The sequence below is a fragment of the Phacochoerus africanus genome, chromosome 8 (genome assembly GCF_016906955.1).
Source record: "Phacochoerus africanus isolate WHEZ1 chromosome 8, ROS_Pafr_v1, whole genome shotgun sequence".
Lineage (NCBI taxonomy): Eukaryota > Metazoa > Chordata > Mammalia > Artiodactyla > Suidae > Phacochoerus > Phacochoerus africanus.
This window is the reverse complement of record NC_062551.1, coordinates 20,092,878-20,117,202: the sequence shown is the minus strand read 5'-3', so window position 1 is coordinate 20,117,202 and position 24,325 is coordinate 20,092,878. Positions and strand designations below refer to the sequence as shown.

Genomic DNA, 24,325 nt, shown 5'->3' with positions numbered 1-24,325 from the left:
ACTTGTTTTTAACCCCTAATGTTTCTAGTCTCTTTAACTCTTTTTTTTTTTTTAAGTGATTGTGTAATATTCCATCTTATAATTTACTTAACCAGTGCCCTTTTGATGGATACTTAGGCAGTTTTCACTTGATAATTTTCTTTTCTTTTTCTTTTTTTTTTTTTTTTGACTTTTTGTCTTTTTAGGGCCACACTTGTGGCATATGGAAGTTCCCAGGCTAGGGGTGGAATCAGAGCTGCAGCTGCTGGACTATACTGCAGCCACAGCAATGCAAGATCTGAGGTGCATCTATGACCTACACCAGAGCTCAGGCTGTCTGCGACCTATACCATAGCTTACGGCAACCCTGGATCCCCAACCCACTGAGCGAGGCCAGGGACTGAACCAGAGGCCTCATGGATGCTAGTCAGGTTCGTTAACTGCTGAGCCATGATGGGAACTCCTCACTTGATGAGTTTCTAGAGTTGGTCATTTCCTGGATGAAAAAATGAATTAGGGAGTTCCCATCATGGTCCAGTGGTTAACCAATCCGACTAGGAACCATGAAGTTGTGGGTTCAATCCCTGGCCTTGCTCAGTGGGTTAAGGATCCAGCATTGCTGTGAGCTGTGGTGTAGGTTGCAGACACAGCTTGGATCTGGCATGGCTGTGATGTAGGCTGGTGGCTTCAGCTCCAATTAAACCCCTGGCCTGGGAACCTCCATGTGCTGCAGGAGCGGATCTAGAAAAGACAAAAAGAAAGAGAATTAAAAGTGCAGAGAGGGAGTTTCTGATGTGGCTCAATGGTTAATGAACCTGACTAGTATCCATGAGGAAGTGGGTTTGATCTCTAGCCTTGCTCAGTGAGTTAAGGATCTGGTGTTGCTGTGAGCTGTGGTGTAGGTTGCAGATGAGGCTCAGATCTGGTGTTACTGTGGCTGTGGTGTAGGCCGGCAGCTGTAGCTCTGATTTGACCCTTAGCCTGGGAACCTCCATATGCCAGGGTGTGGCCTTAAAAAGACAAAAAGACCGAAAAAAAAACAAAAAAGCAGACGAGACAGAGTTGCTGCTTTGGTGCAGCAGGATTGGCTATGTCTCTGGAGCACTGGGACTCAAGTTCAATCCCCAGGGCAGCATAGTGGGTTAAGGATCTGGTGTTGCTGCTGCTGTGTTGTAGGTCACAACTGCAGCTTGCATCTGATCCCTGGCCTGGGAACTCCAGGTGCCACAGGGTAGCCTGCATGCATAAATAAATAAATTGCGGAGAGGAGTTCCTTTTATGGACCCTACATTGCCTCTGTGAGGATGGAATTCCTCTTGGGGCTCAGTGGGTTAAGGACCCTATATTTCCCCTTTGAGGATGTAGGTTTGATCACTGGCTTTGCTTTGTGGGTTAAGGATCTGTTGCTGCAAGCAGTGGCTTGGATTTGGTGTGCCTGTGGCATAGGACAGCAGCTGCAGCTCCAATTTGACTTCTGACCCAGGAACTTGCATATGCTGTAGCCATTAAAAAAAAAGTGCAGAGGAGTTCCCGTCGTGTCGCAGTGGTTAACGAATCCGACTAGGAACCATGAGGTTGCGGGTTCTATCCCTGGCCTCGCTCAGTGGGTTAAGGATCCGGCGTTGCCGTGAGCTGTGGTGTAGGTTGCAGACGCGGCTCGGATCCCGTGTTGCTGTGGCTCTGGCGTAGGCCGGTGGCTACAGCTCCGATTGGACCCCTAGCCTGGGAATCTCCATATGCCGAGGGAGCGGCCCAAGAAATAGCAAAAAAGACAAAAAAAAAAAGACTGCAGAGATAGGGAGTTTAGGGGCCTAAAGCTCTTATTATTCAGCACTTTCTGTAAGATTGGAGATACCTATATGAGGAAATCGTATTTAAACAGACTCTATTGGCTTTGAGGTTGTATTATACGTTTTTTTTTTTTTTTCTTTCATTTTTAGGGCTGTACCCGCAGCATATGGAAGTTGCCAAGCTAGGGGTTGAATCAGAGCTGCAGCTGCCAGCCTACGCCACAGCAGCTCGGGATCCAAGCTGCACCTGTGACCTACACTGTAGCTCAAAGCAATGCTGGATCCTTAACCCACTGAGCAAGGCCAGCGATCGAACCCACATCCTCGTGGATCCTAGTTGGGTTCATTAACCGCTAAGCCACAAAGGGAACTCCCTATAAGTTACTTACTTACTTATTTATTTATTTGCTTTTTCGGGCTGTACCCGAGGCATATGGAGGTTGCCAGGCTAGGGGTCTAATCAGAGCTACAGCTGCCAGCCTACGCCACAGTCACAGCCACACCAGATCCGAGCCATGTCCGCGACCTACACCACAGCTCATGGCAATGCTGGATCCTTAACCCACTGAGCAAGGGCAGGGACCGAACCCGCAACCTCATGGTTCCTAGTCGGATTCGTTAGCCACTGCGCCACAACGGGAACTCCCTGTAAGTTATTTTTAAAATCATACTCTACTGGCTATTATCATTCCTTCAAATTTCTTTTGATTAATAGCTGCAGGTTAAACTATTTCTCTTGGAGTTCTCTTGTGGCTCAGTGGGTTAAGAATCTGGTATTATCAGTGCTGTGGTGCAGGTTTGATACCTGGCCCTGGAAGTTCCACATGCTGTGGGCATAGGCAAAAAAACTGTTTCTCCTTGAGGTTGGGATATCGTCTTCAAAGTCACCTGGTTTAATAAACTAATAAATTTGACCCTTGAACAATATGAGAGTTGGGTCACCAACCCCCTTGAGGTAAAAAATTTCACAGGTGATTTTATCATGGCTCTTGCTATCTGTAGATTCAGCCAACCTCGGGTGTAGTACTGTAGTACATATTTAATGAAAAAAATCTTCATATAAGAGCACTTTCTAAATTCAAGCCCTTGTTCAGGGTCAAATGGGTTTAGAACAATATAAGTATTTGTTGTGATTATTATGTACAGTAATTGTAACATTTTACAAGTGAATCGACGGAGTTCCCGTTGTGGTGCAGTGGTTAACGAATCCGACTAGGAACCATGAGGTTGCGGGTTCGGTCCCTGCCCTTGCTCAGTGGGTTAACGATCCGGCGTTGCCGTGAGCTGTGTAGGTTGCAGACAAGGCTCAGATCCTGCGTTGCTATGGCTCTGGCGTAGGCTGGTGGCTACAGCTCTGATTCGACCCCTAGCCTGGGAACCTCCATGTGCCTCGGGAGCGGCCCAAGAAATAGCAAAAAAAAAAACCAAAAAACATTTTACAAGTGAATCTACATTTTGGGTGGATGACTTGAAACTATGCACTATAAATCTAGGGTGTGTACCTTCTGAAGAAATATTAAATATCAGGGTAAGTATTTTATGTTGGTGCTTAATTGGACATCAAGTCCCATAGAAAATAGCTCTCCAGTGGTTAACTAATTCAACTAGGAACCATGACTTTGCAGGTTCAATCCCTGTCCTTGTTCAGTGGGTTAAGGATCTGGCATTGCTGTGAGCTGTGGTTTAGGCTGGTGGCTACAGCTCCGATTGGACCCCTAGCCTGGGAACCTCCATATGCCTCGGGAGTGGCCCAAGAAATGGCAAAAAGACAAAAAAAAAAAAAAAAAGAGGGGAAGCTCTCTCTTTTAAGGGAATGAAGGGAAAAAGTGAGACATCTGGGAAAATTAGTATTGGTTGCTTCTGGATGCTAGAGTAAGATACTTTCCCTGATTAATATGGACCATTAGGACTTTATAACTTTGTCCGCTGTGGTAGTACCACCCACATGTAGCTATTTAAGTTTGTACTAAGATTAGTTAAAATTAAATAAAATTTAAAAAATTCAGTTCTTCAGTCACCCTAGTCACTTTTCAAGTAGCCACAAGTGGTTAGTAGTTGCCACACTGAACGGTGTAATAGAAGATTTCCATAATTGGTGGAATTCCCGTCATGGTGCAGTGGAAATGAATCCGACTAGGAACTATGAGGTTTTGGGTTCGATCCCTGGCCTTGCTCAGTGGGTTAAGGATCAGGTGTTGCGTGAGCTGTGGTGTAGGCCAGCAGCAGTAGCTCCGATTGGACCCCCTGGGAAATGCCATATGTGTCAGATGTAGCCCTAAAAAGCAAAAAAAAAAAAAAAAAGAAAATTTCCATAATTGGAGAAAATGAGGAAAGAGAAGGCCCAGCTCAATGTCTTCTATTTGGAATGCTACTTAATTAAGACTTGGGAAGAGAAGAATTTTCCTAAGCATTCTTATTATTTAGTTAGTTATTTTTGGTCTTGCCTGAGGCACGTGGAAGTTCTTGGGCCAGGGATTGAAACTGCGCCACAGCAGTGATAATGCTGGATCTTTTATTTTTTTTTGCTTTTTCTAGCCCTGCTCGTGTGGTATATGGAAGTTCCCAGGCTAGGGGTGAATCGGAGCTGCAGCTGGTGGCCTATGCCACAGCCATACAGGATCTGAGCAGCAGCTCACAACAACACCGGATCCTTAACCCATTGAGCCAGGCTAGGGATCTAACCCGCATCGTTGTGAATACTAGTAGGGTTCATTTCTGCTGAGCTGTAATGGGAACTCCAACTCCAACTACTGCTCCACAAGGGAATCCTGTATTCTATGTGGGTTGTTTGTTTTTGGTTTTTTTGGCTGCTTTGCAGCTCCGGAGTATCTGGGCCAGGGATCTTGTCCAAGCTGCAGTTTCGATCTGCGCTGCAGCTGTGGCAGTGCTGGATTCTTTAACTCTCTATTCCAGGCTGGCAATTGAATCTGTGTCCTGGTGCTGCAGAGACGCTACCAATCCCATTGTGCCACAGTAGGAACTCCTCTATGTGTGTTTTTTGCTGCAGGGGGGAGGTGCAGCTTGTGGCACATGGTAGTTCCCAGGCTAGGGGTCAAATCAGAGCAACTTGGGGTCTGAGCTGCACCTGTGACCTACACTGCAGCTCATAGCAATGCTGGATCCTTAACCCACTTATCGAGGCCAGGATTACAACCCATCTCCTCATGGATACTAATTGGGTTCTTAACCTGATGAGCCACAGTGGGAACTCAGGAATCTGCATTTTAAATACCTCTTGGAGTTCCCATCATGGCTCAGCAGTAAGAATTCCACTAGTACCCATGAGGACATGGGTACGATCCCTGGCCTTGCTCAGTGGGCTAAGGATCCAGCGTTGCCATGAGCTACAGTGTGTAGATTCGTAGGCTCGGCAGCTGTAGGTAGCTCTGATTAGACCCCTAGCCTAGGAACTTCCATATGCCGCAGGTGTGGCCCTAAAAAGACAATAAATAAATAAATACATCTTTTCTTTCTCCATATTCTTAAATACAGTTGTATTAGTTGCAAGCATTATACTAAATTCTGTATTCTATTCAGCCCCTTGAGGTCAGCTTTTGTGTTTTCGACAGCATCAGAAGTATGTATATGGTATATAGTTAGGCTCAGGTATTTTAAATTATAGGAGGGCTACCTCTAAGAGATGATTTCTTTTTTTTTGGTCTTTTTGTCTTTGTTTTTTTTAGGGCCATACCCATGGCATATGGAGGTTCCATGATTAGAGGTTGGAATCAGAGCTGTAGCCACTGGCCTATGCCATAGCCACAGCCACAGCCATGCAGGATCTGAGCCTCCTCTGCGACCTACACCACAGCTTACAACAATGCCAGGTCCTCAGCCCACTGAGCGAGGTCAGGGATGGAGCCTCTGTCCTTATGGATGCTAGTCAGATTCATTTCCTCTGAGTTACGATAGGAACTCCTAAAATATGCTTTTTATGGTGTATTGAAGAAAACTGTAAGGAAGACCATTTGGTATTTTTGTATGATCCTGATAAAATAAGGAATGATAATAGTAAAATTTTGCAATTAAAAATATTTTCAAGGTTTAATGAATTTGAGCTTTCTATAATCAGGTTTATGTTGGCTCTCCAAATTATTGACAATCATCATCAAAGAGAAATCTCATTTGCATAAGTAAATGTGTGACACATTTAAAACTTTTTTTTTTGTCTTTTTGCTATTTCTTGGGCTGCTCCTATGGCATATGGAGGTTCCCAGGCTAGGGGTCGAATCTGAGCTGTAGCCACCGGCCTACACCACAGCCACAGCAACGCAGGATCCGAGCCGCGTCTGCAACCTACACCGCAGCTCACGGCAACGCCGGATCGTTAACCCACTGAGCAAGGGCAAGGACCGATCCCACAACCTCATGGTTCCTAGTCAGATTCGTTAACCACTGCGCCACTACGGGAACTCCTAAAACATTTTTTAAAATTCAGTGTTAGTATATTTGTAGTTGTACAACCATCATCACAACCTAACTTTAGAATATTTCCATCCCAAACCCCCAGTCCATCACTCCCACCCCCAACCTGTCCCCTTTGGTAATCCTAAGTTTCTCAGAGTCTGTGAGTCTGTTTCTGCTTTTCAAATAAGTTCATCGTATTCTTTTTTTAGATTCCATATATAGGTGATAGCATATGATGTTTGTGTCTCACTGTCTTCACTTAGCATGATATTTTCTGGGTTCATCCATGTTGCTATAAATGCCAGTATTTCATTCCTTTTTATGGCTGAGTAATATTCTATTGTGCATATGTATCACATCTTTATCCATTCCTCTATTCATGGACATTTCAGTTGCTTCCTTGTCTTGGCTATTGTATGTAGTGCTGCAAACCATTCAGAGGTTTAAAATTGAAATGCTTAAAGGTAAAGGCTTGTCCTTTTTTATTGGCAAAATGTAGTATTGACTTTTAGAAAAATATGAATGTATTTTGAGCTCAACATTAAAAATAATGATGTAAAAGGGGAGTTCCCTTTTGGCTCAGCAGTAACAAACCTGGCTAGTATCCATGAGGATGCAGGTTCGATCTCTAACCTTGCTCAGAGGGTTAAGGATCCAGCCTTGCCATGAGCTGTGGTATAGGCTGGCAGCTGTAGCTCCGATTAGACTCTGTGGTGTAGGTTGCAGGTGCTGCTTGGATCTGGCATTGCTGTGACTCTGGCATAGGCTGGCAGCTGTAGATCCAATTGGACCCCTAGCCTGGGAACCTCCATATGCCGCAGGTGCGGCCCTAAAAAAGACAAAAGACAAAAAAAAACCACTTTTGTACACAATTTTTGAAAATCCTATCACATGCTTGTAATCCCACTTTTGGTAATTGCCCTATCCCCAGTTTTGGTAAGAAAGATATGACATGTATAGAAAAAAATGAATAGTATGCTGAACAATGCCATAACTTCTTCAACAATTAACATTTTGCCATTTCTATATTTATATATTTCTACTGCACTATTTGATCCCAAATGCTTCAGCGTATATCTCTTAGAAATTTAGACTTTCTGGCATAGTCATTACTACATCTAATAATTTTAAATAGTTTTAAAATAGTCGAGTTTAAAACTTCCCCAGAAAGGAGTTCCCATTGTGGCTCAGTGGTTAACAAACCCGACTAGTACCCATGATGACGCAGGTTCCATCCCTGGCCTTGCTCAGTGGGTTAAGGATTTGGCATTGCTCTGAGCTGTGGTGTAGGTCGAAGACAGGCTCAGATCTGCTGTTGCCGTTGTTGTGACTATGGTGCAGGCCAGCAGTTAACATCTTGAATTGGACCCCTAGTCTGGAAACCTCCACATGCTGCAAGTGTGGCCCTAAAAAGCAAAAAAAAAAAAAAAAAGGTTTACAATGTTAAGATAATTTCTGCTGTACAACAAAGTGATTCAGTTAAACCTATACACACATCCATTCTTTTTCAGATCATTTTCTGTATAGGTTATCACAGAATATCGAGTTCCCTGTGTTGTATAGCAGGTCCCCACTGACCATCCATTTCATGTACAGTACTGTGCATCTGCTCCAACTCCCCCAATCCATCTCTCTGCCCAAGAATATCCTTAATAAAAGTTTGAGTCAAGGTCTGATTTGTATTACACTTTTTCATTTTAATTTTGTAATTTACAACAGATCCCAATTTTTCTCTCTGTTCCTTCTGACTTTCTGATAAATGTAGGCCAGTGGTCTGGTAGAATGATCCACCACTTGGGTTTGTCTGATTATGTTCTCATGTGTAGTTAACCTTTTTCTTTTAAACTGTTTCCTGTGAATTGATAAGTGTAGAGGTGTGGTTAGATTTACATTATCCATCTTTGGCAAGAATATTCCAAAAGGAGTTCCCATCGTGGCGCAGTGGTTAATGAATCTGACTAGGAACCATGAGGTTGCGGGTTTGATCCCTGCCCTTGCTCAGTGGGTTAAAGATCCGGCGTTGCTGTGAGCTGTGGTGGAGGTTGCAGACGCGGCTCGGGCGTAGGCTGGCAGCTACAGCTCCGATTCGACCCCTAGCCTGGGAACCTCCATATGCTGCGGGAGCGGCCCAAGAAATGGCAAAAAGACAAAAAAAAAAAAGAATATTTCAAAAAAGAGTTCTCACTGTGGTGCAGCAGTGGGCGAGTTAATGATCGACTTGTCTTTGTGGAGGTGTTGGTTTGATTCCCGGGCCAGTGAAGTGTGTTCAGGGTCCAGCATTGCTGTAGCTATGGCATAGGTCAAATCTCTGGGCTCAGATATGATTCCTGGCCCCTGGCCCTGAAACTTCCATATGCGGCGGGGGTGGCTGAAAAAGAAAGGAAAAAAGGAGTTCCCGTCATGGTGCAGTGGTTAACGAATCCGACTAAGAACCGTGGGGTTGCAGGTTTGATGTCTGGCCTCACTCAGTGGGTTAAGGATCTGATGTTGCCATGAGCTGTGGTGTAGGTTGCAGGCATGGCTCGGATCCCGCGTTGCTGTGGCTCTGGCATAGGCTGGTGGCTACAGCTCCGATTCGACCCCTAGCCTGGGAACCTCCATAGGCCGCAGGAAGCGGCCCTAGAAAGGGCAAAAAGACCAAAAAAAAGAATACTCCAGAATGACACTATGTAGGCTTAAGTAGGTTAAGGTAGTGATAACCGTGTCTATTATAAAGGAACATTTTTTTCCCTTTGCGATGAGTAGTAGTCTTTTTTTGCTTTTTAGGGCTGTATTAGGGGCATATGGACGTTCCCAGGCTAGAGGTCAAATCAGAGGTAAAGCTGCTGGCCTACGCCACAGCCACAGCAATGCCGAGCCACATCTGCATCCTGCACTGCAGCTCACAGCACACTGGATCCCTGACCCACTGAGTGAGGCCAGGGTCATCTCTATTTTCATGGATATGAGTCGGATATGATTCCACTGCGCCACAGTGGGAACTCCCTGCAGTGAGTAGTAATCTCTTGGCTAACACTGCAAATGTTCCAGAAGCCTTTGACCTGCCTGAGGCTTTGTAGGCATTGGTGATTTCTTGCCTGAATCAGTTTTTATATTGGTAATGGGTTTTACAAAATGGTAATTACATTTTTCTTTCTTACTTTCTAAATTCATTAGCTGGTACTTTTTTCTTTTTTTTACTTTTTTTTTTTAATGCTTTTTAGGGCTGCACCCACGGCATATGGAGGTTCCCAGGCTAGGGGTCCAATCGGAGCTGTAGCTGTCAGTCTTTGCCACAGCCACAGCAGCATCAGATTTAAGCCGCTTCTGCAACCTGCACCACAGTTCATGGCAACGCTGGATCCTTAACCCACTGAGCAAACCAGGGATCAGACCTGCAACCTCATGGTTGCTGGTCGGATTCATTTCCACTGTGCCATGCCGGGAACTGCATAACTGGAAGTTTGTACCTTTTGATCATGTTCACATATTTAATAGACATATACCTCTGGTAACCGTCATTCAATTATCAGTGCTCTGTTAAGTTTGGTGTGTGTGGTTTTTGTTCATGTGTTTGTTTTAAAGATTCCATAAGGGAGTTCTTTTTGTGGCTCAACAGTTAATGAACCTGACTAGGATTGATGAGGATGCAGGTTCAATCCCTGTCCTCACTCAGTGGGTTAAGGATCTGGTGTTGCTGTGAGCTGTGGTATAGGTACAGCTTGGATCCCGTGTGGCTGTGGCATAAGCCAGTGGCTATTGCTCCAATTTGACCCCTAGCCTCGGAACTTCCATATCCTGTGGGTGCACCCCTAAAAAGCAAAAAAAAAAAAAAAATCCATATAGGAGGGAAATCATAGTCTTTGTCTGAATTTGCCCGCTTTGCATAACATCCTCAGGACCCAACCATGTTGTGGCAAAAGGCAGGAATTTTCATCCTCATGGCTGAATAGAATTTCTTGTATATACAGTTGAGCCTTGAAGGGAGTGGGGGTTAAGTTTGCCATTCTTCGTATATAACTACAGTTGGTGTCTGTATGTCCCATTCTGCATTCATCCACAAATTGTGTAGTGCCATCATACATACTCAGTGAAAAAAAAACCCTCGGATAAGTAGTGCCACCTAGTTCAAAGGTGGGATTGTTGGGTTATATGGTGGTTTGATTTTTAATTTTTTAAGGAACCTCCACCTTGTTTTCCATAATGGCTGAACCAGTTTATAATCTGACCAACAGTGCACAGGAGTTTCCATTTCCTCACGTCCTTGCCGACACTCTTATCCTGTTTTTTTTTTTTTGCTTTTTAGGACAGCACCTATGGCATATGGAAGTTCCCAGGCTAGGGGTCAAATTGGAGCTGTAGTTGCCAGCCTACACCACAGCAATGCCAGATCCAAGCCGCATCTGGGACCTACACCACAGCTCATGGCAATGCCGGATCCATAACCCACTGAGGCAGGCCAGGGCTCGAACCTGTATCCTCATGGATACTATACTAGTCAGGTTCCTTAAATGCTGAGTCACGATGGGAACTCCCTTATCATCCTGTTGATAGCCATTCTTTTTTTCCTTTTTTGGGGGGGCTTCAGAGTGTAGCAGCTTTGATGTGGGATCTCAGTTTCCAGACAGGGATTGAATTCTGGCTGCATTAGTGAAAACACTAAATCCTACTACGAAGTAGATCACCAGGGAAGTCCTTGAGAGCTGTTCCTTTTTTTTTTTTGGATGGGCCTGCAGAATGTCGAAGTTCCTGGGCCGCACCAGCAACCCAGCCTGCTGCAGTGTCAGCTGCAGATCCTTAACCTGATGTGCCACAAGGGAACTCCCTCACGAAATTTTAAAAATGAGTTCTTGTTGATATTTCTATTTCAAATAAAATATTTCAAATTTTTAAAAAATTTTAATGTTTACTCCATTTATGTGTACGCAGTCTGGATTCCTATTAATTTTATTTGCTGCATCCAGTAATATATAAAAATGGCTTAAAAATTACAATAAAATATTATTCATAACAGTAAACCTACTGAGTCAGATTTCTTTAAATTCTCTTTGTCCTGGAGTTCCCGTCGTGGCGCAGTGTGGTTAACGAATCCGACTAGGAACCATGAGGTTGCGGGTTCGATCCCTGGCCTTGCTCAGTGGGTTAAGGATCTGGCGTTGCCATGAGCTGTGGTGTAGGTTGCCGACACGGCTCGGATTCCAAGTTGCTGTGGCTCTGGCGTAGGCCGGCGGCTACAGCTCTGACTAGACCCCTAGCCTGGGAACCTCCATATGCCTCGGGAGCGGCCCAAGAAAAGGCAAGGAGACAAAAAAAAAAAAATTCTCTTTGTCCTTAAAAATATATCCCCCCAGGGGTTCTCTTGTGGTGTAGCAGGTTAAGGATTGGGCATTGTCACTGCAGCAGCTTGAGTTGCTTTTGTGGTGCAGGTTCAATCCCTGGCCCAGGAACTTCTGCACGGCATAGGCATGGCAAAAGTTTATCTCCCTGTGCATCAAGGATGTTTAGGATGCTGTGTTCAGAAATGACCTGAAATACTTGTTTTCACTGTGTTCTTTGTTATCATTCACACCCAGGTTCATTTATTTCTTTGTGTTTGATGTTATTTTTTTTCTTATTAAATTTTAAACATGTCAACATAGTTCAAAAATCAAAATCATATAAAAGATAGAGTTGGTGAATTTTTGTTCTGATTTCTATCCCTTGAACTCACTTCTTAGCCATTTCAGTATAGGTAATTTTTTATTAGTTTGTGGCTGATTTTTTTTTTTTTTTTTTGCAAAAGAGTAACTATATGTGTGCATGTATACAAACAAAAAGCATATATAGAAATTAAATATTAAAAGAGTAGAATACTTTGTATATTGAGATGTTTATTCATAGCAATGCCTTTGCTGTGTATGATAAATATTGCTTTGTGAATAATGTTGTATGTGTGTTGTATGTGTGAAGTGGAAGTTAAAGCCTTTAGGAGTTCATACTCTGGTGCAATGCATTATGAATCGGACTCCAGCTGCTTGGGTTGCTACAGAGGTGCAGGTTGGATCCCTGGCCTGGTACAGCGGGATGAAGGATGTGGCATTGCCGCAGTTGTGGAATAGGTCACTCCTGTGGCTTGTATTCAGTCTCTGGCCTGGGAACTTCCATATGCTGTAGGTGTGGCAACTATAAAAAAAAAAAAGCCTCTTTAATATTGATGTATGTATTTATTTTTGTCTTGTCTTTTTAGGGCTGCACCCGTAGCACATGGAGGTTGCCAGGGTAGGGATCTAATCGGAGCTGTTGCTGCCATGATCCAAGCCGCCTCTGCAACCTACACCACAGCTAATGGCAACCCCAGATCCTTAACCCACTGAGTGAGGCCAGGGATTGAAGCTGCAACCTCATGGTTCCTAGTCAGATTTGTTTCTGCTGCACCACAACAGGAACTCCTAATCTTTATTTTTTTAATTTTAATTTTAATTTTTTTTTGGCTTTTTGCCATTTCTTGGGCCATTCTCGTGGCATATGGAGGTTCCCAGGCTAGGGGTCAAATCAGAGCCATAGCCCCTGGCCTATGCCAGAGCCACAGCAACTCGGGATCCGAGCCGCATCTGCAGCCTACACCACAGCTCATGGCAACTCTGGATCCTTACTTAACCCACTGAGCAAGGGCAAGGATCGAACCTGCAACCTCATGGTTCCTAGTCGGATTTGTTAATCACTGAGCCATGATAGGAACTCATTTATTTATTTATTTAAAAAAAATTTTGTCTTATATTGCTGTCACATGTGATTGTGCTTCCATTTCTACTGTACATCATTATGAAATTGAGAAATGTGGTAAAAACGGTAGTAGAATAACCGCTTGGGAGAATTCAGCATTTTAGAAGTTTCCCATTGTGGCTCAGTGGTTAACAAACCCGACTAGTATCCATGAGGATTCAGGTTTGATCCCTGGCCTTGCTCAGTGGGTTAAGGATCTGGGGTTGCCATTAGCTGTGGTGTAGGTTGCAGATGCAGCTCAGATCCCAAGTTACTGTGGCTGTGGCATAGGCTCGTAGCTGCATCTCTGATTCAGCTCCTAGCCTGGGAACTTCCATATGCCATGGGCGCAGCCCTAAGGGAAAAAAAACTAGCATTTTGGTTGCAAGATTGCTGCTCTTACTGTTTCTGCTATTAAATTGCAGTGGCATGATGGTAATAAATCCTCTGGGGTTTGGAAGACCAATGCCTATGTATGTATGTTTTTGATTAAGGAGGCCTATTGAAGTGGTAGCTGTTTTTGAACTGTTGTTTAAGACTTTGCTTTTATAAGGAGTTCTCTTGTGGCTCAGTGGATTAAGCATCTGGCATTGTTCACTGGCTTGAGCCACTGCTGTGGCTTGGGTTGTATCCCTGGCCTGGGAATTTCCATGTGTCATGGGTGTAGCCAAAAAAGAAGAAAAATAGATTGCCTTGGTATGAGATTAGTTACTTTAATATTTGAGTCTGTGGTATATATTGAGACCAGTATTATTGGACACTGAATATACAAATAGAATGCTCTTGGGCCACAAATTCCTTACAGTTAAGGAATATCTTGAAATCTCAAATTTTGTGTTCTTGAAAGAATTTTACTTATAAACATTTTATTTATTTTTTTATTTATTTTGGTCTTTTTGCTTTTTCTAGGGTGCTCCTGCAGCATATGGAGGTTCCCACGCTAGGGGTCTAAACAGAGCTGTAGCCACCGGCCTACGCCAGAGCCACAGCAACGCGGGATCCGAGCCGAGTCTGCAACCTACACCACAGCTCACGGCAACGCCGGATCCTCGACCCACTGAGCAAGGGCAGGGATTGAACCTGCAACCTCACGGTTCCTAGTCGGATTCGTTAACCACTGCGCCATGACGGGAACTCCACTTATAAACAATTTAGTGGAAAGCTGTTAAAGAGTCACTTTATAGCTTTATACTTATGTATTTCAGTAAACGTGGCCTGTAAATAAAGACATTGTGACTCAGATTATATATGCACATTATGAGGCTAAAAGTTAATTGGAAGGGTCTTAACAACTTGATAGTGTATGTCATTGAGGCAATTAAATTAAAATTCATCTGTTATTTACTCATGTGCTTGTTATATTTGACTAGGAAAATTTCAGTAGGTTTTCATGCTTTTCAGTAAAGTCCCAAGTACAGGTTACAAAATCCTAAACTTCATTTTACAGCTTTTCTAGTATGTAGTGAGCTTCTCCTGTGGTTCATGTAATGCTTACAATAAGTTCATGAACAATAGATAATTATGTTCACTGTTCTCACAGAAGTAACATAAGAGGAGACGGTCAGTTATAAGCATGTTACTCATGTTTGGCAGTGTATTTTGGAAAAAAGAATGAGGGGGTGGAGGGGTTGCAAATTTATTTTTTTTAGGGCCGTATCCTTGGCATGTGGAGGTTCCCAGACTAGGGGTCCAGTCGGAGCTGTAGCTGCCGGCCTACGCCATAGCCACAGCAACGTAGGACCCTTAACCCACTGAGTGAGGCCAGGGGTGGAACTCTCAACCTCATGGTTCCTAGTCAGGTTCGTTTCCGCAGCGCCACGGGAACTCCTGCAGTTATAAAGTTAGGGTGATCCTCACTTTATAAAGTGACATTTGTATGGACTTGAAGTGGAGTAGATAGCCAGGTTGGTTTCTGGAGGAAGAGGATCCCAGGCATAGATCTAACGAAGGTGAGAATGTGCTGGAGAAGCAGCAGGGAGTCCATTGTAGCTAAAGGGAACTGAGCAAGGGAGAGAAAAGAGGATGAAGCCAGAAGAGTACCAGTGGCTAGGTTCCATAAATCTGTGTGTTTAAGGCCGTTACGAGGATTCAAGTTCCATTCTGAGTCAGTGGAGGGTTTTGAGCACAGGATGACCTATCTGAGGTGGGTTTTTTTTTTTTTTTTTTTTTGGTCTTGTTAGGGCTGCACCTGAGGCATACGGAGGTTCCCAGGCTAGGGGTCAAATCCAAGCTGTAGCCGCCAGCCTACACCAGAGCCACAGCAACTCGGGATCTGAGCCGTGTCTGTGACCTACACTACAGCTCATGGCAACGCCGAATCCTTAACCCACTGAGCGAGGCCAGGGATTGAATCCGAAACCTCATGGTTTCTAGTCGGATTTGTTAACCACTGAGCCACGACAAGAACTCCCTGAATTTTTTATATTTGAAAAGGCTGGAGTTCCCGTCGTGGCTTAGTGGTTAGCGAACCTGACTAGGATTCATGAGGATGAGGGTTCGATCCCTGCCCTTGCTCAGTGTGTTAAAGATCCGGTGTTGCTGTGAGTTGTGGTGTAGGTCTCAGATGCGGCTCTTCGTTGCTGTGGCTGTGTCGTAGGCCAGCGGCTACAGTTCCGATTGGACCCCTAGCCTGGGAACCTCCATGCAGCGAGTGCAGCCCTAAAAGACAAAAAGACCAAAGAAAAAAAAGTCTTTTTCTTTGGCTGTTGAGAGTAGACTGTAGAGAGCAGGAGCAGACGCAGGGAAACTAGTTAGGAAGTTAGCATAGTAATCCAAGTTAGGGATGACAGTTCTTTGTTATCGTAGTTGTGAGAAATGATTAGTTTCTTTATTTTATAGGTAGAGTCAAAAGAATTTTTTTTTGTCTTTTTTTGCTATTTCTTGGGCCGCTCCCGCGGCATATGGAGGTTCCCAGGGTAGGGGTTGACTTGGAGCTGCAGCCACCAGCCTACACCAGAGCCACAGCAACGCGGGATCTGAGCCGCGTCTGCAACCTACACCACAGCTCATGGCAATGCCGGATCGTTAACCCACTGAGCAAGGGCAGGGACCGAACCCGCAACCTCATGGTTCCTAGTCGGATTCGTTAGCCACTGCGCCACAACGGGAACTCCAAAAGAATTTTTTTGACAGGTTGATTATGGGGAGTGGGAAGTCTCCCAAGACTTTGGCCTGAGTAACTCTTAGGGATAGAATTGGTATCAACTGAGATGGGGAAAAAACATGTATAAATGGAACATCATTTGGAGAGGAGAGTGAAGATCAGAAGCTCATTTTTGAACATGTTGGGTTTGAGATGTCTTGAGGAAATTAGAAAATACAGTTCTGAACTTAATGAGAGAAATTTGAGCTGAAGATAGAATGTATAGGAGTTACTGGTATTTGAAGCCATAGGCTGAAGTAAATCAAGAAAGTGAATATAGGAGTTCCTGTCATGGCGCAGTGGTTGACGAATCTGGGAACCATGAGGTTGCAGGTTCGATCCCTGGCCTTGCTCAGTGGGTTAAGGATCCGGTGTTGCCATGAGCTGTGGTGTAGGTTGCAGATGCTGCTCAGATCCCTTGTTGCTGTGGCTCTGGTGTAGGCCAGTAGCTACTTAGATCTCTAGCCTTGGAACCTCCACATGCCGCGGGAGTGGTCCTAGAAAAGGCCAAAAAAAAAAAAAAGTGAGTATAGAGATGTCCAAGGACTCCAGTACTGTGAGGGCAAAAGAGCAAAGGTCAGTAAAGGAGGAGACAGAGGAGATACCAGTGAAATGAATGACATTTTGGAAAAAAGTAGAGAATGTATGTCTTGGAGGTTATGTTTAGGTTTGTCTCAGGCTTGTGGATGGTTATGGTGATCAAATGTCCTAGTTTATACTTGTTGTCTCAGTGTAAATTGTTAATAGTACCCCCTTTGTTTTCAGAAGTGTCCTAGTTGGGTTAATTATGTTGTCACTCTACTAATCTCATAAGATTAGGGCTCAAAATTGGTCATTAGTTTAATGCATTAACTTGTTCATGTGTTGAACATTGGCTTGTGGAACTTGTGTTACACCAGTGTTTATATCTTTAGGAGTCTTTAGATGTTAATGTGGAAAAGTTGTAAAACCCTTGTTATGGGGCCCATATCAGAAGAATTGATATAGTTGAAGTGTCAGATTATCAGGAATTCAATTTCTTTGTAGGTCAGTCAACACTTGTTTTGCTGGATTTGTGTTGTACTATAGATAAAATAATAATTAAAGTAGGCTGTCATAGGAGTTCCTGTTGTGGCTCAGGTTAAGAACCTGACATATTCTCTGTGAGGATGTGGGTTTGATCCCTGGCCTCACTCAATGGGTTAAGGATCTGGACTTGGTGTAAGCTGTGGAGTAGGTTGCAGATGTGGCTCCAGTACTGTGTTGCCATGGCTGTGGCATAGGGCGGCAGCTGCAGCTCCAATTCCATCCCTAGCCCAGGAACTTCCATATGCCACAGGAGCGGCCATTAAAAAAAAAAAAAAAAAAGGTCTATTATAGCATCTGTTTCGTGGTATAGTGGTTCTTTTGTCCCCTTGTGTTAGCACTTTTTTCTTTTTTTTAAAGTTTTGTTGATTTACAATGTTGTGATAATTTCTGCCGTACAACAAAGTGATTCAGTTAAACATATACACACATCCATTCTCATTAGCATTTTTTAGCGCCTTTAATTTATATTATTTTATTTCTTTGCCTGCAATGTACAGTGGCTTGGTGTGGGATTTAGGTTCACAGACTGAGGATTGAACCTGGGCCCCAGCAACGCAAGCATGAAATCCTAACCGCCTAGACCACTAGATAACTCCCTGTGTCAGCATTGTGGATTTTTGTTTGTTTGTTGTTTTTTTGGCTGTGAATGCAGCATGTGGAAGTTCTGGAGCCAGGGCTCAAACTTGCACCACAGCTGCAACTCAAGCCACAGCAGTGACAACGCCACATCCTTAACCTGCTGTGCCACAAGGGAACTCCTCAGCTTTTTTGATATAAATTCTGAGCAAGGAGAAACTTTGTACGTCTTGCAAACTCTTACCTATTATGAAATCTATTGCCTTTTTGTATGTAATTATGAATAATTATTAGATGTGTGTAATATAATGTGAAATAACTACTGTTCCTGTGACTAACATACTTTGAATAACTTAGGTTTGCCTGAACACAACTTACAAAAGTTAAGATTACTCTATTTGGGACTAAAAATGAACATTATAGATTTTAAAGGGTTCTGTTTTGACCCTTTTAGCCACACAATTTTGATGATAATGTTACCTGAAGGCATCTTAACCAAGGACTTAATGGATTTGAGTTCTTGTCTTGAACTTGGGAGGGCGGTAAATGGTTTCCTAGGCATTCCCCCCCCCCCCCCCCCCCCCCGCTGGAAATCGCTTGTATATAAGCTGCCTGGTTTAGTTTGAATGTAGAGATTCTAGAAACAACCTGTGGTATATATGTGTAGCTACATTCATTTTTTCCTTATTTCTTTGAGTGATAATTTACCAAAATCTCGAATAATCTACTTACCCTAAACCTACTTTCTATTCTGGTGGCGTAGGTTGCAGATGCCGCTCAGATCTGGTGTTGCTGTGGCTGTGGCTGTAGTTCCAATTAGACCCCTAGCCCGGGAACCTCCATATGCTTTGGGTGTGGGCCTAAAAAGCAAAAAAAAAAAAAGGTGGAAAAATAAAGGAAATGTATACTGTGAGAAAACAGCATCAATAAGTAGAGATGAGAAGGGAAGTTTTCTACAATATATTTTTGCTTTTTTTTAGGGTCATACCTGCGGCACATGGAGATTCCCACACTAGGGGTCCAGTTGGAGCTACAGCTACTGGCCTTCACCACAGCCACAGCAACGCAGGAGCCGAGCTGCATCTGCGGCTTACACCATATAGCTCATGGCAACTCCAGATCCTTAACCCATTGAGCAAGACCAGGGATCGGACCGCAACCTCATGGATCTTAGTTGGATTCATTTCTGCTGCGCCATGATGGGAACTCCAGTCTTCTACGCTTTATACTTCTAGTCAGAGATCTATTATTAAATTCTTATTTATTCAGCAAAAATTTCGATTTCCTTTTTTTTGTCTTATTGATTATCCTATGCAGTTTTTTTGCTTTTTTTTTTTTAAACAGCTGCCTTGTTTGGATATACCATAATTTATTTAATAACTTACTTTTTTTTTTTTTTGCTTTTTATGGCTGCACTTGCCCATAAAAGGCTAGGCGTTGAATTGAAGCTACAGCTGCTGGACTACACCACAGCCACAACAACATCATATCTGAGCTGTGTCTGTGACCTATGCTGCAATTCACAGCAATGCTGGATCCTTAACTCACTGAGCAAGGCCAGGGATCATATCCACATCCTCGTGGGTACTAGTCAGAGTCTTAATCTGCTGAGCCACAAAGGGAGCTCCTAAGCAGTTACTTTTTAATTGCACTTTCTTTTTTTTGCCATCACGTTGTGGCGCAGCAGAAACGAATCCGACTAGGAACCATGAGGTTGGAGTTTTGATCCCCGGCCTCAATCAGTGGGTTAAGGATCTGGTATTGTCGTGAGCTGTGGTGTAGGTTGCAGAAGCCTCTCAGATCTGGCGTTGCTGTGGTTCTGGCGTAGGCTGGCAGCTGTAGCTCCGATTATACCCCTAACCTGGGAACCTCCATATGCCGTGGGTGCGGCCCTAGAAAAGACAAAAGACATCAAAAAACAAACAAAAAAACCCAATACTTTAGTGAAAAAATCTATTTCCTTGGAGTTCTTGAAGCAGTATTGATGGAGGGATACAGTCTTATAGTGAAATAGGTTCAAGAGTAGTGTGATGAATAATTTTTACAATATTGCCAATTTGAGTTACAGAAAAGATTGTAACAAGTTAATAATGTTAACATTCTGATAAGTCCTGTTTGTACCTGTATCCTCATTACAGTGTGTTCTCAAACTTGGATTTTTGCTAGTCTGATAAATAAAATTTTTTTTTTTTCTGTCTTTTTAGCACTGCACCCATGGCATATGGAGGTTCCCAGGTTAGGGGTCTAATCGGAGCTATAGCTGCCGGCCTATACCAGAGCCACAGCAACACCAGATCCGAGCCACTTCTGCAACCTACACCACAGCTCACGGCAACGCCGGATCGCGAACCTACTGAGTGAGGCCAGGAATCAAACTTGGAACCTCATGGTTCCTAGTCAGATTTGTTTCCACTGCACCACGATGGGAACGCCATAAAATATTCTGTTACCACAATACGAAGGTATCAAACTTGCTCTAAAACTTTATTGCAGGCAAGTTTAGTTACATGTAATTGATAGAAGCACAATTTAAGTTCTCACTTGTCATCACTTTAGAATGAACAAAAATATTTTGCAAATTCTTAAATTTATTTTTCTTTTTAGGACTTTCCCTACAGCATATGGAAGTTCCTACGCTAGGGATTGAATCGGAGCTACAGCTGCTGGCCTAAGTCACAGTCACAGCAACATTGATCTACTGGTGGCAACACGAGATTCTTAACCCACTGAGCGAGGCCAGGGATCAGATCTGCATCCTCATGGATACTAGTCAGATTCGTAACCCACTGAGCCACAAAGAGAATTCCTCTTGCCGCAGTCTTAAGATTCTCCTCTTTTTTAAAAGGAGGATGTATAGAAGGATAGCATAGATAGAACTTTTGCTTTGTGTGAAAATAGAAAACAGTGTAGTCTTTCCACATTGTTAAGTTATTACTGTTGTAGCTCTTCACATTAAGGATCTGGTGCTGTCACGGTAGCAACTCGGGTTGCTGCTACGGCATGGGTTTGATCCCCTGGCTTGGGAACTTCTGCATGCCACAGTCATGGCCAGAAAATTAAAAAAAATTTGTGTTTTAGCAGTGGTACTTCGTGAATTCTTAAACTTATTTTTGTGTGTGTGTGTGTGTTGTAATACAGAGTAGTTCCTCTGACTCAGTAGGTGGTTGGAATTAAACTGATACATGTGCTGTGAACTTTAACTCCATTGCCCGTTTGAGTTTCCCTTTCTAAATTCTCATAGTGTAAAGTTTCAGCAGTGCAGGAATGAATTTCAGTCATGGGGCCCATGGCATGTGGAAGTTTCCGGGTCAGGGACTGAACCCTTGCCACAGTAGTGCCAATGCCAGATCCTTAACCTACTACACCACAAGGGAATTCCTCAATTTGTTTTTTTTGTTTGTTTTTCTCTAGCACTTGCTACATATGAAAGTTCCCAGGCCAGGGGTCAAATTGGAACTGTAGCTATCAGACTACGCCACAGCCACAGCAGCACCATATCCAAGCTGAATCTGTGACCTACACCATAGCTCACAGCAACACTGGATCTTTAACCCACTGAGCGAGGCCAGGAATTGAACCTGAATCTTCAGAGACAGCCTCGGGTTCTTAACCCACTAAGCCAAAACCTTTTCCTTAACTTGCTTTTAAGTCAGCCATTCCTAAAACATAAATCCTAAGGTACAACTCTAAGACCACTGTCTGATTCTGAAGTAGTACATAAGTAGTATGAATAAATGGGATCTTATAGACAAGTTGTAGATAGTTTGGGGAGAGGGATTAAAAATGTCATATGAATATTTCTTTCCACAAACTAATTTTAGTTAAGTACATTTCTGTGGCTTCTAAAGGGTATAATATAAATTATAATAGAAATTGATAAAACTAGAAGGCTCAAATATTATAGGTTGTCTTGCTAAAAATGGAAGTTTTTTGTGATGGCAAGGTGGGGTGGTATTTTTTCTTTTTCTTTTTTAATTCAATGAATGCACCCATGGCTTAGGAAAGTTCTGGGGCCAGGGATTGACTCAGAGCCACAGCTATGGCCACGCCAGATCCTTTAACCCACTGCACAGGGCTGGAGATCAAACCCACACCTTCCGAAGTAACCCGAGCTGCTGCAGTTGGATTCTTAACCCACTGCACCACAGCAGAAATTCATGGTGCTATTTTCTTTTTATACTGGCCCTACCTAATTTAAAACTTGACGTCATTTGGAATTCCTCCTGTGGTGCAGCAGGTAGGGGATCCAGCATTTTCTCATCTGGTGTCTCGGGTTTGATCCTTTGTCTTTAACAGTGGGTTGGGGATCCTGCCTTGCTGGATTGGATGTCTGGCCTGGGAACTTCCATGTGCTACAGGTGCAGCTAGAAAAAGAGAAAAAAACAAACCCAAAACTTGGCATATTTTATCAATAATGGCCGAGACATCTTAATTTTTTAAAACAGGTCCTTAGTGGTATTTCCGGTGTTAAGATGGAGAGTTGAAGGTTATTTACCCCATCATTCCTTTTTTTGGGGTGCATCTGTGGCATACAGACATTCCTGGGCCAGGGGGCATACCTGAGCCACAGCAGCAACCTCATGTGCTGCAGTAACAATACTGGACCCTTAACCCGATGAACCACAAGAGAACTCTGGGTATTTAACCCTTTTTAACACTAATAAAAATTAATTTGAAAATCCGGATTTTTTTTTTTTTTTTAACAGGTGCCATGATTCAGAACAGAATAAGACCTCTGTTAAAGAACTGAAGACACTGTACAGACACCAGATATAGGCTAATTACAAAGAAAGCATTAACCTGCCTCTGAGGTGACTAAAGGGGAATAATGGTGATTTTGCGCCGGGCTCGGCCGCCTGCTTCCGCCCCAACCAGCAATGAATCTTGACTCGCTCTCGCTGGCCTTGTCTCAAATCAGCTACCTGGTGGATAATTTAACCAAGAAAAACTACCGAGCCAGCCAGCAGGAAATACAGCATGTAAGTAAACTAGTTAGAAAACAGGTACCATTAAAGGAATGACTGTACAGTGGGAAGAAAATTGGAAATTTATGTGAGTATGTTGCGGAAAATGTAGCTTGCCTTTTATTTAAAGTGACTTCAGCCTAATGCATAAAAAATATATATTTTTTTAAATTTTAGGATTCACAGATTTTTATATTTCTATAAAAGTTAGGAAATCTGTTCTGATTCATTTTAGTCTAGTCCCTGTGGCATATGGACATTCCCAGGCTAGGGGTTGAATCAGAGCTGTGGCTGCTGGCCTACACAACAGCCACAGTAACCCCAGATCAGAGCCCCATCCATGAGCTGTGCTGCAGCTTGCAGCAACGCCAGATCCTGAACCCACTGACAGAGGCCGGGGCTCCAGCCTGCATCCTCATGGATGCTAATGGGGTTCGTGTCTGCTGAGCCACAACAGGAACTCCCTTTTTTCTTTTCTACTTAAAAAAAAAAAAAAAAAATTGGAGTTCCTGTCGTGGCTCAGTGATTAACGAATCCGACTAGGAACCATGAGGTTGCGGGTTCGGTCCCTGCCCTTGCTCAGTGGGTTAACAGTCCGGCGTTGCCGTGAGATGTGGCGTAGGTTGCAGACGCAGCTCGGATCCCGTGTTGCTGTGGCTCTGGCGTAGGCTGGCAGCTACAGCTCCGATTCGACCCCTGGCCTGGGAACTTCCGTATGCCGCGGGAGTCGGCCCAAGAAATAGAAAAAAGACAAAAAAAATTTTTGAGATATACTTCACAAACTATAAAACTGGCCCATTTAAAATGTAAAGTTTAGTAGTTTCTAATAGGTTCACGCAGTTGTTCAACTATTACCATTAACTCCAGAATGTTTTCATCATTCCAGAAAGAATATCTGAATCCATTAATAATTGCTCTCCATTTCTCTCTTCCTTTAGCCCCTGGCAACTACTAATCCTCTTTGTATTTCTATGGGTTTGCCTTTCTGCACCTTTCATATAAATGGAATCATACCATATGAGGCCTTTTGTTTCTGCCTTCTTTTCACGTAGCGTAATGTTGCCAAGGTTCATGTTCCAAAAGGAGCATGCATTTGTACTTCATTCCATTTTATGGTTGAATAATAAACCATTATGTGCCACATTTTGTTTTTCCATCAGTTGGATATTTAGATTTGGTTCCACTTTTTTGGCTGTTATAAATATTGTGGCTATCAACATTTCATTCCTAAGTTTTGGATAGATGTTTATTTTCAGTTTTGGGGATATATACCAAAGAATGGAACTGCTGGTGAACTTGGTAACCCTTGACTTTTTGAAGAACTGTCAGATTGTTTTCTAGAGCACTGTATGACTTTTCATTTCTAGGAGCAGTATATGAAGGTTCCGATTTTTCCTCATCTTCAGTAATGTTTATTGTATGTGCTTTTGCTTCTAGCCATACTAGTAGGTGTGAACTGGTATCTCATTGTAGGTTTTTTCTCCCTTTCTTTTCTTTTTACGGCTGCACCCGAGGCATATGCAAGTTCCCACGCTAGGAGATGAATTGGAGCTGCAGCTGCCAGCCTTGCCACAGCCACATTAACATGGGATCTGAGCCCCATCTGTGACCTCCGCCACAGCTCATGGCAGTGCTGGAACCCCAAACCACTGAGTGAGGCCAGGGATTGAACCCACATC

The 24,325-nt window shown here is 43.4% G+C and overlaps 1 protein-coding gene across 9 annotated transcripts in view; it reads left to right on the top strand.

The window, feature by feature from the left end:
* Positions 1–24,325, top strand: part of CNOT1 (CCR4-NOT transcription complex subunit 1) — a 104,407-nt gene that overhangs the window by 14,394 nt on the left and 65,688 nt on the right. For all 9 annotated transcript variants that reach the window (XM_047790786.1, XM_047790784.1, XM_047790780.1 and 6 more), the window contains exon 2: positions 22,389–22,661. In XM_047790786.1, the coding sequence (XP_047646742.1) occupies positions 22,560–22,661 (102 nt within the window). In that variant the 5' untranslated portion in view covers positions 22,389–22,559. The remainder of the gene's footprint in view (positions 1–22,388; positions 22,662–24,325) is intronic.